This window comes from Ursus arctos, unplaced genomic scaffold, assembly GCF_023065955.2.
Source record: "Ursus arctos isolate Adak ecotype North America unplaced genomic scaffold, UrsArc2.0 scaffold_8, whole genome shotgun sequence".
Lineage (NCBI taxonomy): Eukaryota > Metazoa > Chordata > Mammalia > Carnivora > Ursidae > Ursus > Ursus arctos.
Window position 1 is genome coordinate 11240338 of NW_026623100.1, and position 15559 is coordinate 11255896.

General features: G+C 42.7%; 1 protein-coding gene across 12 annotated transcripts in view; it reads right to left on the reverse strand.

Moving 5' to 3' along the window:
- VWA3B (von Willebrand factor A domain containing 3B) overlaps positions 1–15559 on the reverse strand; it is a 215316-nt gene that overhangs the window by 147135 nt on the left and 52622 nt on the right. For all 12 annotated transcript variants that reach the window (XR_007190847.2, XR_006408145.3, XR_006408143.3 and 9 more), the window contains one exon: positions 5802–5927. Coding sequence is in view for 9 of the 12 variants with exons in the window: in XM_044378496.3 (XP_044234431.2) it covers positions 5802–5927 (126 nt within the window). In the remaining 3 variants the exon portion in view is untranslated. The remainder of the gene's footprint in view (positions 1–5801; positions 5928–15559) is intronic.

A 15559-nucleotide genomic window follows, 5' to 3' on the forward strand; every position in this document is an offset into this window, starting at 1 on the left:
AAGAGTCAAGTCTCCCTAACCTGGACAAATTCTTGAACGTTTTATGAGAAAAGCCATCTTTTCATTTGAGAGTCATACCTGGCACACTCAAACACACCCACACAGAATTCTCAGATGCATTAACACCAATATCTCTTGAACAGCTCAGCACCTCGGGAGTGATCCACATCCTCCTCTTTTACTTAATTACATCTGCACTGAGGTATTACTGACATACAGCAAACCACACACATTTAAAGTGTACAAATTGATACACCTTGATATATGTATGGTTAAGTTTATATTTATCATCTTGCCAATTTGTTTTCTATTGGCTCTATTTGTTCTTGGCTCTCTTTTTCCCTCCTGACAGATCTTGGATTGAGTATTTTTAATTCTACTTTATCTCCTTTGTTGGCTTGTTTTGTTATTTAGTAGTTACTTTAGGTATACAGCAAACATCTTCAATATATTATGCCCTAATTTCAATTAACATTATAGACTTCAAGCACAGTATAAGAACCTTATAATAGCATACTTTCATTTCTCCCTTCCTGGATTTGTGTTTTGTTTTGTTTTGTTTTGTTTTGTTTTGTTTTGTTTTGTTTTGCAAAGCACTGGTGTGTTGTTTTTGTTTTAACCTGAGGTAAAACATATATAACATAGAATTTATCATTTTAGCCTTCTTCAGGAATGCAATTAAGTGGCATTAAGTACTCATACTGTTATGCAACCATCACCACCATCCATCTCCACAACTTGTTCAGTATCCCAAACGGAAACTGTTTACCCATTAAATAATAACTCTCCATTCCCCACTGCCCCCAACCCTTGGTAACCACTATTCTACTTTCTGTCTCTATAAATTTGACTCTTCTAGGCACCTCATATAGGTGGACTCATACAATACTCGTCATTTGTGTCTGCCTTATTTCACTAATGATAACACCTTTGAGATTTATCCATGTTGTAGCCTGTGTCAGAATTTCCTTTCTTTTAAAGGCTGAATAATATTCTATTGTATGTACATACCACTGTTTATTTATCCAGTCATCTGTCAGTGGACATTTGGGTTGTTCATCTTTAGAACTTAAAATGCTGTTATTCCTCTTCTGCTTTTATGTTATCGTTGTCATACATTTTACTTATATGTATGTTATAGACCCCACAGTACACATATTATTTTTGTTTAAACAGTCAATTGTGCTTTAAAGATATCTAAACAGAAAAATATTATATATTTATTCATGTAGTTATCTCCTGTGTTCTCTATTCTTTTTTGTAGCTTGATTATTTCCATTCATTTTTCCATTTAAAAATATCATTATCCTCCTGCCTGAAGGGCTTCCTCTAATATTTCTTGAAGTGCAGATATGCTGATAAAAGCTCTTTCAGCTTTCGTATATCTGAAAACATCTGTATTTTGCCTTTTTATTTTTGAAAGATATAGATTATAGAATTCTAGGTTGAAAATTTAAAGTACTGAAAGGAAAAATAAATGTTTCTCCCCTATCTTCTCACTTGCAACAAGAATTCTAATGTCATGGTTATCTTTATTCCTTTGTATATAACATTTCTTCTATTTCCTCTAGTTACTTTTATGATTTCCTCTGTATTATTGGTTTTGAGCAAATTGATTATGATGTCCCTTGGTATACTTTCCCTCATTTTCTTGTACTTGGCATCCATTGAACTTCTTAGATCTGAGTTATAGTTTTCACCAAACTTGGACATTTTTCCATCTTTATCTCTTCCAATATTTTTCTGTTCCCCGTTCTCTCCTCTCCTTGGAAATTCCATCTTCATGTATATTTTGGCCAGTTGAAGCTCAATGATGCTCTTTTGTTATTTGTTTGGTTTTTATTTGTGTATTATTCTTTTTCTCTGAGTGTCTCATGTTGAATAGTTTCTATTGCTGTGTCTTCAAGTTCACTTATCTTTCCCCCTGCAATGTCTAATCGGCCCATTGATTCCATTCAGCATGTCTTCATCTAAGATATTTTCTTCCCTAAAAGTTTCTCATCTCTTAAAGTTCAACATTTTCCTTTAAAAAAAAAAAATCATTCCTCTTTCTACTTAAATGTTTGAACATATGAAACAGTTATAATAACTGAATTTCTTTTTCTGCCAAGCCTAATATATCAGTTCCCAGTGAGTCTGGATTGGATTGATAGATTATTAAGGGAAACATTTCCAGCTTCTTTTCACACCTAGTAATCTCTGATTGGAAGCCAATTGTGAATTTCACCTTGTTGGCTACTGGTTTAGTATTCTTTTAAATATTCTGGAACCTTGTTCTGAGATGCAGTTTCATTACCTATAAAGAGTTCTTTCCTTCATGTCTTGCTTTGATGATTTCCTAGGAGGGCCCAGAGCTCCACTGAATGCTACTCATTCCCCATTACTGAGGCAAGACCTTCCCAAGCAGTCCACCCGGTGCCCCATGAGTTATGAATTATCCACTATGGCTGTTAAGAACAGGTACTGTTCCTGGCCCTGTGTGAGCACCAAGGCTTTTCCTCCTAATGCTTCCCAGTGGATCTTCCCCAGCCTCAGCTAATCTTCCCACATGAAAGAGTTCCTCCATACTGAGCTGAATTTTCAAGGGGGCCTCTACAGATTTCCAGAGTTCTCTCTCCATGTACCTCTCTCCTCCCTGGTAATTTGTCCTACAAAATCTAGATTTCTTGGTCTCCCTGGACTCTAAGCTCTGCCTCACAGAATCAGAAGTTTGTTGTGCTCCACCTGGGATTCTTCTCCCTACACCATGGCCTAGAAACTCTGTCAAAGCATTAGGTTGAGATAAATCATAGAGATCACCTTGGATATTCCCTGTATCTCAGGGATCACTGGCCTTCATTGCTTGGGTGTCCAGTGTCTTTAAAAACCATTATTTCAGGGATGCTGGGTGGCTCAGTTGGTTAAAAACCATTATTTCATATATTTTTGTCTGTTTTTTCCCCCAGAGAATTTTCATGTCCTACTCTTGGTAATTAAAAGAGGTCAAAATTATCAGTTATGAGTATCTAGCCTCACCATCTTCTTATCCTAAGCATCAGGCTGATGAGTCATCCCTGCCAGAAATTGCCCTCCTGGCCTATGGTAACCATATGCCAGCTGGTCTCTGAACCAGTGCACCTAACCCAGGGGGCATGAAGGGGTGCTATGCCCAAGAAGATAGACTTTGTCTAATTCACATGAAGGTTTCACATGCAATGGCAGCCCATCTGACCTTCTCCATCCTAACCCATCCCCCTCCAGATGGCTATGCTATCTCCTTTGGCCTTGCAGGCCTTGGGCAGCCAAACTTAGAGAATGGCTCTGCCTTCACATAAAGCAGACCCTCCTCTGCTTCAATAACACTGTGCTGTGGGCGGCAACAGGAGCAGTTCAGACACTCCAAATGTGGTCTCTGAGGCCAAAGCAAGGTTACAAAAGTTTCAAGTATCATGAGTTGGATATCATGAGTATCCAACAGTGGAAAGGTCCTGACCAAATTTTGCTTTTTAAATAGAAATAGTATACTTGAAGCATCTTTGAAAGTGTTTAGTTTTTAGTTTTGTGTGTGTGTGTGTGTGTATGTGTGTGTATTTGTACTAGACTGACATAAAGGGACGATGATCTATCCTTCTATCAATTACTGAGGCCAATAGCTTTTCTGTTTCCTTTAGGAAGAGCATCTAAAAACCTTCTGTTAATCCTCAAGACTAACTATCCCAAATTTAAATACTCCCTATTTTAGTCTACTTGTGCTACCACAACAAATTATCATAGACTGCGTGGCTTAAACAACATAAATTCATTTTCTCACAGTTCTGAAAACTGAAAGTCCAAGATCAAGGTGCCCTCAGGGTTGGTTTCTGGTGAAGCATCTCTTTGTGGCTTGTAGATGGTCATCTTCCTACTGTGTCTTCACATCGCTTTTCCTCTGTGCACACGTGGAAAGAGAGAGGTCTCTGGCGTCTCCTCCTCTTCTTATAAGGACACCAGTCATACTGGATTAGGGTCCCACCCTTATGACCTCATTTAACCTTAACTACCCCCTTAAAGGCCCTATCTCCTCGTACAATCACATTGGGGGTTAGAGTTTCAACACATGAACTTTGGGGGAACAATTCAGTCCACTGTACTCCCCCAAACACCTGAGCAGCAGGATCACCGTTCTCTTTGTGTAGCATGGATGCTGACTTTAGCCCCAGGCCCCCTGCTTCATTTTCATTCTCTCAGGATGACAGAGGACTCTTTGGGTTCACATTAAGTACCGTGTCACTACAAATGAGCAGCCCCTCTGGACAAGCCCGATTAGGCCCCTCCTTGGGGACCCTGGAGAGCTGGCAAAGCAACTGCAGCTGTGTGGCCCCACACCCACAGCTGGACACCCAGTCACAGTAAAAAGTCACTGTCACCAGGAATTTATCAGGTTGCACAGGGCAAATTTGCCCATGCCTTTAACCTCCTCCTCCCTGTACACGTGTCCTTCCCCTACTTCTGCTCTTCAACTGCATCCCTGCCCCAGCTGGTCTGGCTCCTTGCTCTCCTCCCACATTGACACCTCTGTAATATAGGCAGGGTACCAGGAGGCAATACAGCCTGGCAAAGGTTCCCAAGTTTTGCTGCACATTAGGATCACTTGGGAAGCTTTCAAAACCCTCAATGTCCAGACCACATACTTTATGGATTCAGTCAGAATGTCTGGGGTGAAAGCCAGACTTGGGTACTTTTACTGAGGAACTAGGTTTTGATACTGGTTTCACCACTTCTAGTTCTGTGGCCTTGGGCAAGTTACTTAACCTAAATGGAGATAATAGTAGCACCTATCTTGTAAGATTGTAGGAAGCATTAAATGAGTGAATACTGTGAAGAGTCTAGCACAGGGCTCGCCATGTAAGGTATGTGCTATAAGTGTTAACTACCATTATTACCAGAGAGGCCCTAAATAAAACCAGTGCCCTACAGAGGAAAATCACTTACTAACTCAAGAATTCAGAAAGGAGAATCAGTATACTAACTCACTAACTGTGAAAGGGGAAAGAGTGAGCTAACATTTATCAAATACTTGCTTGGTGCAAAGCATACATTATTTTACTTAATCTTTACAAAATAATCTTTACATTATTTGGCTTAATCCTCTATTCTCAAGACGGATAGAATTACTTAACAGAAGAATAAACTAAAGCTTAAAGAGATTAATTCGAGTTAATGCCTAACGGTGGAGTTGGGATTTGCAACCAGGACTTTCTCACTTCAAACTCAGGTTCCTGAATTCTCTTCTCAACTAGGCCTTCATCTTTGGATTTCCATGTTTGTCTCTGAATCATCTAACTTTAGCAAAAATCTTACTAACTCAGTTTAGCCAGAATCCCCCAGCCTTTACATCTGATCAAATTCCTCAAAGCCCTCCACCCCAGGTAATATCTGGTCACCCTGGCCTGCCTTCAACCAGAATCCTGTCAGGTAGGTTCAGCCAGAATCCCCCTTTACCCCTGATGTTTCCTCTTAGCAATTTTCCATCCACCAACCCCACCCTGCGCCTTGGCTACAAATCCCCACTTGTCCGTGTTATAGTCGTCACTGAGCCCAGCTCTACACCGAGGCCTCTTTTTCCTAGCAATAGTTACCACTTTCCTGACCAACTGGTTTTTCTTGGACAATCTCACACATGCACACAAACACACACGCGCACAAACACACACACTCTCACTCACATATACACGCACATACAAACCACAGCACAACTCTGGAAGAACTCCTCAGGAAACAGTCCTTCATCCCCAACTGGTAACAGTAACGACTCTTACACTATGAACATAAACAGCACCCACCATGGTCTATTGGGGCCACCTCGGACTTGGGTGGCTCAGCAACCAGCCTCTGGATCTGGGTCAGAGTGCTGCAGGCTTCCTCCATCTCCCTCCAAATGAGAAACACGTCCTCTCTGACTCCAGCTCCTGGGAAGAGAAACACAGAGTGAGTGGGTAGCTATGGCAGGCCCAAGAACACTCTGGTAGTCCCAGAGGCCTGAGACACCCCAGACAAGTTTCTAGAACATTTCTGAACCTCAAATTCCACTTTCCCCACTAATCTAAGAATCAGAACTAAAATCCCCAAGGAAGTGCTGTCACCTCAAGAAATCATAAATGCAGACTTTAGGATGCAATAAATCTTTATAAATATTTGTAGCAGCTATAATATTTTAAGATGAATTCTTGATAATACTCAAATAAGATATAGAATAAAATTATTCAAAATCACCTAATAAAAGCCAGGGCGAGGAAGAGAAATTCAGTTGTATATGAAAGTAATAATTCCTAACCTTTCTTGATTAAGCTGAGATTTCCCACTTCTCTGAAAACCACCTTCACAGTATTTATTTTCCCCTAATGTAAGAAATGATCCTTTGCCCTCCTTTTCTGGATCTCTGCTGTCTCATTAAGGGTTAGGCTTAACCCTTTGGTTAAGGGTTTGGCTGTACATTTTTTTCAAAATGATATGGCTTCTTAATATAGATATTAATCTCATTCTCATAATCAATCAATCAATAAAATGTTATCCTACGGGTAAGAGGTCCACGCCCTAACAGATCAGTAGTTTCCAGAGATTAAGGAGGGTGTAGGAGCAGGAGCGAAATGGGCATGACCACAGAAGTGCAACACAAGGGATCCTGTGGTGGTATCTTGACATCAATATCAATGTGATGGTCGTGGTAATGTCCTATAGTTTTGCAAGATGCTACCATAGAGGAAACTGGGGAAAGAGCACCTGGGTATCTCTATTATTTCTTTAAAATGTATGTAAGCCTACCATCATCTCCACACAGCTCTCAACTAAAGCGGTCTGTGCACACGAGGCAACGGTGACTCCAAGAGGCCACAAGAGAACCTCCCATTTTCAGTGGCATCCATGGGCCCAGCCACTGGTCGGGTACTACTCAAGGCATCACAGGGACTGCTCTGGGGTTGCTTCTAACATGGTTGTAGTAACAAGAATTTAGCAGATATATTCTCTAGTTTTAAAAACTCCATTCTAATAAAAAGCTTTAAAAAAAGCAACTAATTCAATCTCACAGACTGTATACAGTCAGCTCAGAGAACACTGACGATGTTATCATTAAAGTAAGCTAATCCAAACTCTCTAATGATAAATACCTTTGAGGGTACCTGCTTTGTGGTTGGTATCGTGCTTGGGCCTTTCTAAACATTATCTCTTTCTCTTTACCACAGCTCTGCAGGCAAATTCTACTCTTGTCCTCATTCTACAGCTGTATAGAAACTGCAGCAGAATGAGTTGTCCAAGGTCACATTGTCAGTAAGTGTCAGAGCAGGGAGTCAAACCCAAGTTGGTGTGACTATACCAACTCTGGCACCCTGCACAGTTGCCTGAGAGAAGAAATGGATAGTTATAGAGGGTCCCTGCAGCCCCCTCCCCTAGCTGCTACTGAGATCCCACTTACCAAGCCCATCTATGTAATATTCCACTGATGCCTAAGATCCTATACCCACAGAGAATGAGAGACCACCATCAGGTCTAGGGGCTGCCCCAGGAGACTCATCTATACAGGGTGAAAGAACTAGCCTTAAGCCACCAGGACACACCAGGGCAGACCATAGTCGATGTTTCTGACTTTCAAATGTAGTCAAGAAGGGCAGGGCAGAAGTAAAGGGATACCAGGGATCTGGCCCTCCCGAATCTGGCCAGATGGAGTGAGAGAGTATTAAAAGCTGTATTCATAAAGAAGCAAATGACAAGCCCTGACAGAGATGGAGGGCCACCGTGGCTCCTCACAGCCATTGGAGTGAAACATGGTGTGTATCTAGCTCCGTGCTGGAACTCCAAAGATATCGCAACCTGCTGCCAAAAGCAAACCTTAAGCCCAAGGGACTTTCTGACTACCGTAAAAGCAAACCTGACTTCCAGCTGCTTACTGTAGCACAGAGCTGTCAAGTAGCAGAATCCTCTCTTTAAAAGTTTCGAATCAGTCAAGGCTTTCCGTTTTCCCCAGACTTGCGAAAAGTACCTTAAGAGGTTGTGAACCACAAGTCAGCAACAAAGGAAAAATTCAAGAAAACAGAATTGGTCTTGATGATCCAGAACCAGGAGTGTATTTAAGGGGCAGCAAGTGACAGCATGCTCCCTGTGCAGGTAGTAACTAGATTATCAATACACTGGGTTAGTCATTATAATTAGGCAGCTACAGATTCCTCTGCTGGTGATCAGGAAGCAAAACAACTCAAAGCTGTCCATATAACCAGGTTTGCTTTAAAAACAAAACAAGAAAAACTGTAGAGCAAGAGAAAGCGAAACTTAGGACGTAGAGGTTTTATTTCATTATTGTACAGGCAGTGAGGAAGGGCTGCCACTTTTATCAGAGTCACTTCTAAGGGACTTCGCTGGGGTATCGGACAGTTGCAACCCAAGGAGACAGCCTACTGAAAACCTAGAGGGCGGAAGACAAGGCCCAGGAAATCCCAGTATTCAGAGAGCTCTGTGAATTTGAGTTGCCGCAGGCTAAACCACAGAGGAGACAAAACCACAAGGAAGCATCAAGGTATTTTGATCATCAGGGGACAAGCCAGCCAAGATCTGCTGTGCACAGAAGCAGGATGTGGCTCCTCAAAGAGACATCCCAGACAAACTACAAAATCTTTCAGCCCAAACGTCCCCCTCCTTGGTAGTCCTGATATCTCCTGTGTGCCATGAGGTAGCAATTTGGAGGCTCACACAATTCTGACACCAGCTGGGAAAGATGTCACATTAAGCTGCTGTTTTTCATTAGCACCCGGTATTGATTTCTCAGACCAGCTGGTTTAACAAATGAAATGAGCCCCTGGTCAGATATGTTTCGATACGTCAGGGGAACACCACGTCCCTGTCAAATCTTCCATGTCTCACCTACAGGATAAAGTCTAGTTGTCAGAGTCCAATTCATTAATTATTCATTTGGCAAATATTTGTCAAGCACTTACTACGTGGTGGATGGGCACTGCCAGTGCTGAGGGCCCTGCTCCCTGTGTTGCAATCCAGTCCAGGGTTCAAGGCCCCATAATGTCCCTCTAATGCTCTGCCACCTGATCAGGGCACTGTCCTCCCAGCCCTCTAGGGCCCCTGGTCGCCACTCTCTTCACCATCAGGAAACTCAGAGCCCTCCACTGCACTCACCCCACCCTTCTTTCAAGGCACTGTCCAGCCTCCACCATCAAGGTTGGCTCAGCAAACAGTGATCTGCCTCCAGCTCCTTCTCAATCCCATCGAAGGCATTAGCCACAACCACTGTTCTCAGTCCTTTTGCTGCCAGAAGACACTCGCAGGTCCCCCCTCCTCCCTTAAATACGCTGACGGTATATGCAATTCCTGGCTGCCTGTCACCCCAACCACCAATTTCAAGGAGGACAAAGAAGCATCAGCCGGTGATGGTGAACTAGTATTTGCATGACCTTGAATCCAGTCTAATTTAAGTCAATCCTTCACAAACACGATGCTTTATTTTTAGTACGCAGCTGCTTACAACATAGCTCACCACTCAGCAGTGTGTGCCCGGTCATCCTGCTGTCAAGAGCTGTGGTCTAAAACTCTCCTATGGTGTGAGCGCGCGGGCTTGGATTACTGCTTATGTTCGCATGGGCTGACTTTGCTCACTAGATTGTAAACATCTTGAACATAGGGACAATGTCTTGTCTTTCTTTGTATCCTCCACAGCACTTAGCACAAGAGCCAGTGTTTTTAGCAAGAATTCTTATCCTTCCTTCTTTTTATTGTCCTTATTACAAAGAAACAACGAGCACCAGATACATTCTTTCCTCGGGGAATTGCCCCGCTTTAGGATTGACAGGTCCCAACACTGCAAGAAACTCTTCTGAGTGGTATAAAACAGACCCACATCATTTGAGCATATGACTATGCCCTAGGTATTCCAGACATTAACAATGACATGTCCTCAAGCAGTAAGTCCCTTCCTTTTAGATCCTCCTGCCACAGCGACACAACGGTCCCCCCATGTATCTGAAACACTAGCATCCCAAGGGCAGGAGGGGAAAGGCAATTCAAAAAGCAGCTAGGGGGTGACACTGGTCCCAGGACAAGTTAATGCAGCACAGGGAGAGGGCAAGCCAGAAACTAAAAGCACCATCAGCAACCCTAAATCCCAGACTCCTCCCTAGTCCCATTGTGGACTCATCTGTCTGTGGCCCTTCCCCATTGCCCAGGACTGCTGAGTGCAGAACTGACCCAGATGGATAGAGACTGCTGTCTTCTGGAGCCCTAAACTCCTGCTCAGCTGTGAGGATCTAAAAGAACTGAAGAAAACTATCAAAAGGCAGCATTTTCAGGAAAAGGCAGCACATGCTTCTATTTACAGAAACCAATACAATGTGTGTGTGTGTGTCTTTTTTGACTAAACTATGAGGGCACTAAAATCCCCAGAGAGCTAAAATTATAATAAGGGTCTGGTGAAAGGGGGCAACGACATCCATAAAGGTACTGCAAGTGGTGAAAAATCAGTAGTTTTTGTTGTAATGGAAAATCCCCGGTTACTTGTGCTAAATTATATATTAAGCTGTTTTGGTGGTGAGAGGTCATTGAATACCTTCTGGCTCGATCCAGCCCCACCGCCCCAACCACTGAGGTGCATGTGCAGCTGCACTCAGTCGCCCTGTGGAAATCAACAACTAATTAATTTAAAGAAAATAGAGTCATTTCACCATCTGGATAAACGTCTAGCATTTTCCGGGAGCAATGAATATTTCACAAGGGCCATGATGTCTTAAAAGTAATTTCAAATACCAAGTGTGGGCAACTCTTAATAAGTAGGTGTGATACTATCTCCTGGAGCGTCTCTCTTCTAAGTGGAACATTGTAAAGTACAAATGTAATGCAGTCTAATCATCCAATATTCGCCTAGAAAACTTGAATATAAGTCATCACTATTCTCCACCAAACTCAGCAGGAAGGATGACACCAGGCTCTGGGTGCCACTGGGCAAGCAGGTGATAAAGACACAGGGATAAAGAAGAAATATCTACAGAATGTCCAAAATGCCCATGGATAAAGTTTGGTTCAATAAATCTGTTCTATTTAAAATAGGCGATACCCTTTAAAAGGCACCAAATCAAGAGGTGTTTTAATGAAATGGTAAATTCAGGGGAACTTACGAGTTCCCTTTAGAGAAAATTTGTTAAAATTGTTGTTTTTCAGCTTTTCCATCATAAAAAAGCCTGAACTTCTTTTTGGTTCTAAGGGACCTACAATGCACGAAATGAGTGCAAGATGGTCACAGAGCTGCTCCCTGATTTCTGTCAACCAACCCTGAATCAACAGAGAAACAGTAAGGCTAGGGCTACTCTTTGAGGGAACAACCCCACACTAGCATCTGCTCAACCTCCTGTCCTCAACAAAAGCCCATTTTTATGAAATGGGTCATGTGGGCTACTAGGGACTGGGTCTCAGTCACAAGTTTAAGCAGACTAATTATTTTCTTCAAACTCACAAGACACTGACCTAGGGCCCAGGAATCCAATTATTTTAAAATATCCTCTTCTCAATAGGACATCTTCTTAGAGGATCCTTGTTCACTCATTTATTCAACCAAACTCAATCAATATTTATTATATCTGAGCACTGGAAATACAGAATGAACAGGAAACAGTCCAAGCTTTTAAGGGGCTCTCACTCCAGTGTAGTCTGCCCAAACTGTGGTCCTCAGAACCTGTGTCAGAACCCCCCAATGTGCTTATCAAAGTACAAACTCTTACGCCATACCCCAGACTCATTCTGAGTTGGGCGGGAGGGGACTCCAGGAAATTGTACTCCCAAAACCATACCAGTGATACTTTTACAACAAAATTTTGCAAAGCTTTAGTCTAACAGGTGAGACGGGAATGTAAACGAATTATTTCTATACAAAATATTCTTGGAGAAAAAAAGTTGAGTCATTTCTGGGAACAATATTCTAATACCCTGATGTCCCTATTCCTGCCCTAAAGAAGTGCTCTCCAAAGAAGTCAGAGCTCTTTTTCCCCTTCAAAGTGCTGGAGAATCCATGACATACCACTTTCTAGATACCCATTCCAGAACATTCTCACTGATAGGGCTCATTACATTCCACTATTTCTAACAGTGCTGTTTATTTTAGATCAGATATATTTTATAATGTCAGCCTCCTGCTGATGCATCAAGAAGGAGAAAGAGGGGAAAACTAAAATTTACTATGTGCCTACTATGTGCCAGCCACACTATGTGCCAGCCACTGCACTGGGCATTTAAACACACTGCCTCATTTACTCTCACAACGATCACATAAGTAGGGATCATCACCCCCATTTTACAGAGGAGTGAAATGTGGTTCAGAGAAATTAAGAAACTTAGCCAAGGCCACCCAACTAATAAGGAGTGCAGTCAGGATTCAACCCAGGTCTGTCTGTCTCCAAAGCTGCCCATTCTCTTTCCACACTGGAACACTGTCCTTGTGTATCCTCGTAAATGATCACAACACAAGATCTACATAAGCAAATCTCATCTGTTAGGTGTTGGTTGCTTTTAGTTTCCTTCAAGGGGCTTATAGACTCATCTCTTCCTGGGATGGAAAGCACCCAGCCTGTAATTCTGATCTGTAGGTGATGATGGTTGGAGAGCTGATCTCCAAGGCCAGGGCCTACTATGAGATTCTGGCAGGCAGCAACGCACACCTGTTGGCTTAGCTGGCAACTGACTACACTGGGATTGGCAGTCACCCACAGCACAGCCTCATGGGGCTAGTAGCTCTGAGAGCTCTCAAGTGTGGGACTTCTGCTATCTGCATGTCTGTCTCCCTTATCCAACTGTGATTTCCTTGAAGACAGAACTATGTTTATCTGTTTTTATAACCACTCTCCCTGGTACATCCCTGACAGTTGGCAGACACTTCCAAATAGGCTGTTCCAGAGTATAAACTTCCTGAGGAGAGGGACTTCCTTTTTCATCACTGTATCTCCAGAGCTCAGCACAGTGCCTGACTTTCAAAGGCAAATGTGCCCTCAAATCAGGGGAAGTTTATTCAAAGGTAATCAGAAATTGACACCGGCTCTTTTATTTAGTAATTCAATTTAATTTTTAAGAGATTCTTGAGGGATTTCTCTATGCCATATGTTTTGTTAGGTGATTCAAGATGTCTGGACCCACTCAATTATTTCAGTGGGATTCTAAAAGATGGACTGTGTTGGTGACCAAAGAACTGGGCTGAGCCCATCACTGCCCCATGCTGAGAAAGGACTACAGTGAGCAGTGGAGGCAACCTGGTGACAGGCTATTCTGCAAAAGGAGCTGAAAATAGCAAGGAACCCAGGATATAAACCCACTACGGGGGAAGGAATACAGGGGTTCCCTGCCCTGAAAGTGTCTTACTCTCTGGTTAGGAAAAGTAGACCTTCACACATACCAGGTGTAGGGAAGAAGAGGGTGGAGGTGGAGGTGGGAAATTCTTAAACCCTAAACTGGGCTCCTGGAGTCACAGTGGCAAGGAGCAACTTTTAAATCACCAAGCAGAAGCATAATTGATATTCTAAGAGTTTGAGGTTCCCTGAATAGGAACCGTGTCTTTTATTCCTTCAGAATCTCTTCCTCGGCCCTCGTGAGTCTCTAAAGACACAGAAGGTGTTGAACAAATGGTTGTTAACTAACCAGACCCCTGTCTCACAGAAATTCAAGGCAAACCATTATTGGAAGGAGCAGGACTCTGGAGATAATTAAAGTCCTTCAGCCTTGAAAACTGTAATGTGGCAACAATTTTGGAAGTGCAGCTGGTCCAGCTCCATCCATTGAATTGAACTGAGTTCTAAGGAGAAGGAAGACCTCTGAGAGAGCCTCCTGCTGTCAGTAAGTTACAATCAGTGCTTCTAAATTAAATCAGAGATTAGAAACTAAGAGGCAATGCCAAGCCTGAGTGATGGGCCTGTAAACTTCAAATATCTAATTAAAGATCGGAAGTGCCTTCCAAGAACACAACTTGGTTATTTTTTTCTCTCCAAGCCTAACAGCCCGAACATATCTTAAAGTAAATAAAATTTGGTTTCATAATATTTAGTTTCAGTTCATGCATTTATCTCCACCAACACACGCAAAAAAGTACAGCTTCCAAAGGTAGAATCAGCCAAATTTTTACAGCTACACCATATTTGGACTTCAGGATAAAACTAGCTGATCTGAGCACCTTTTCTAGCACCATTTTGCCAGGAATACCAGACACAAACAAAAACACTCTCAGAAAAACAGTACCCTTTCCTATTACCTGATACTCCTTTTTATTTATTCATTGAAAAGTCTTTCTCTTGGAGACAAGAGCCAATATGGTGGTAAGTGCAGTGAACCCTGTCTGTAGTTCTGCTGTTCAGGGCTGGCCAGCGAGCAATGTGGAGGGCCCAGGGCAGTACTGCTCAGTGGGAAGGATGATGATGAATCCATCAGTGATGCCTGACATGGATATAGGCATACGTGAATGATGCCGTGCTGCCCAACCCTGACCTCCTGGAACCATGAGACGGTCCTGAGCTCGTAGCTCTTTTGGTTGTATGTATGGAACATGTTGAAGTTACAATTGTGCCCCAAGTGTCTGCAGTTTGCCTCCTCCTCTTCCTCTTTCTCCTCTCCTTCCTCCTCTTCTTCTTCCTCCTCCACCTCCTCCTCTGGCTTGAAGTGGGAGCTCAGAGCTCTGACCATGGCTGTCAGCCTGGATGCTCATTCTACCACAGGAGTGCCTTGAATTTCCGATTCGGAAGAGCTTGACATCAGAGACCATCTAAAATAAGCCCACTGTCCACATCCCCAATCAGCCTAGATCCCAGGATAGCTACATCCATGCCGAAATTCTTTCCTTTCTTTAGTCTGATGCCAGGCCCTTGAGTGCCCTTTTTTCTTTAACATGATTTTCCTATTCTGTATTTACAGTTTCAGTTTAATTAAATTTTTCAAGGATAAAACAAGAAGAGAAAACCAATATCAAAGACGAGGTCTGCTCCAAACCCAAGAGATCAGAAGCCTTTTTCCCTCCTAAAAGGGAGTCCTCAAACAATGGAATAGACCCCTCACTCTAGGCCCACAGGGCTTTCACAACCTAAGGAGTAGCCAGCTCCTCACAGGATTAGGACTGTACCCCTTAAAGATATAGTCCCTGGAAAACACCTTCCCCAAAGAGCAATAACCCAGACCCCATCCAGAACAATCTACATGAAAGCTTCTGAGAACTAAAAACTACCACATCCAATTTAAAACTATTCTTGCACCATTCAAGCTCCTCCCTGAGCCCAGTCTGACAATAGGGAAGTAGGAGAAAGTCATGCCCAGAAAAGGCCCCACAGTATAATCCTACTTCCTACTTCTAGGAAAAGAATGGGTACTCCTGAAGGAGGCCCACCCCTAGTATCAACCTTGAAAATGGACCTTCCTCCTATCAGGATATAGTTGAACAGTACAGTATTCACTTCCTGGATCCAAATTCCAATTCTCATCCATCACTGTGAATGAAAATAAACTGGCCAGTATCATGCCTATTCTAAAAATATTCTTTATGACAGAGGTTTTTGTATCTTGTCAGACTGTTTTACTTCCTAGAACCAAT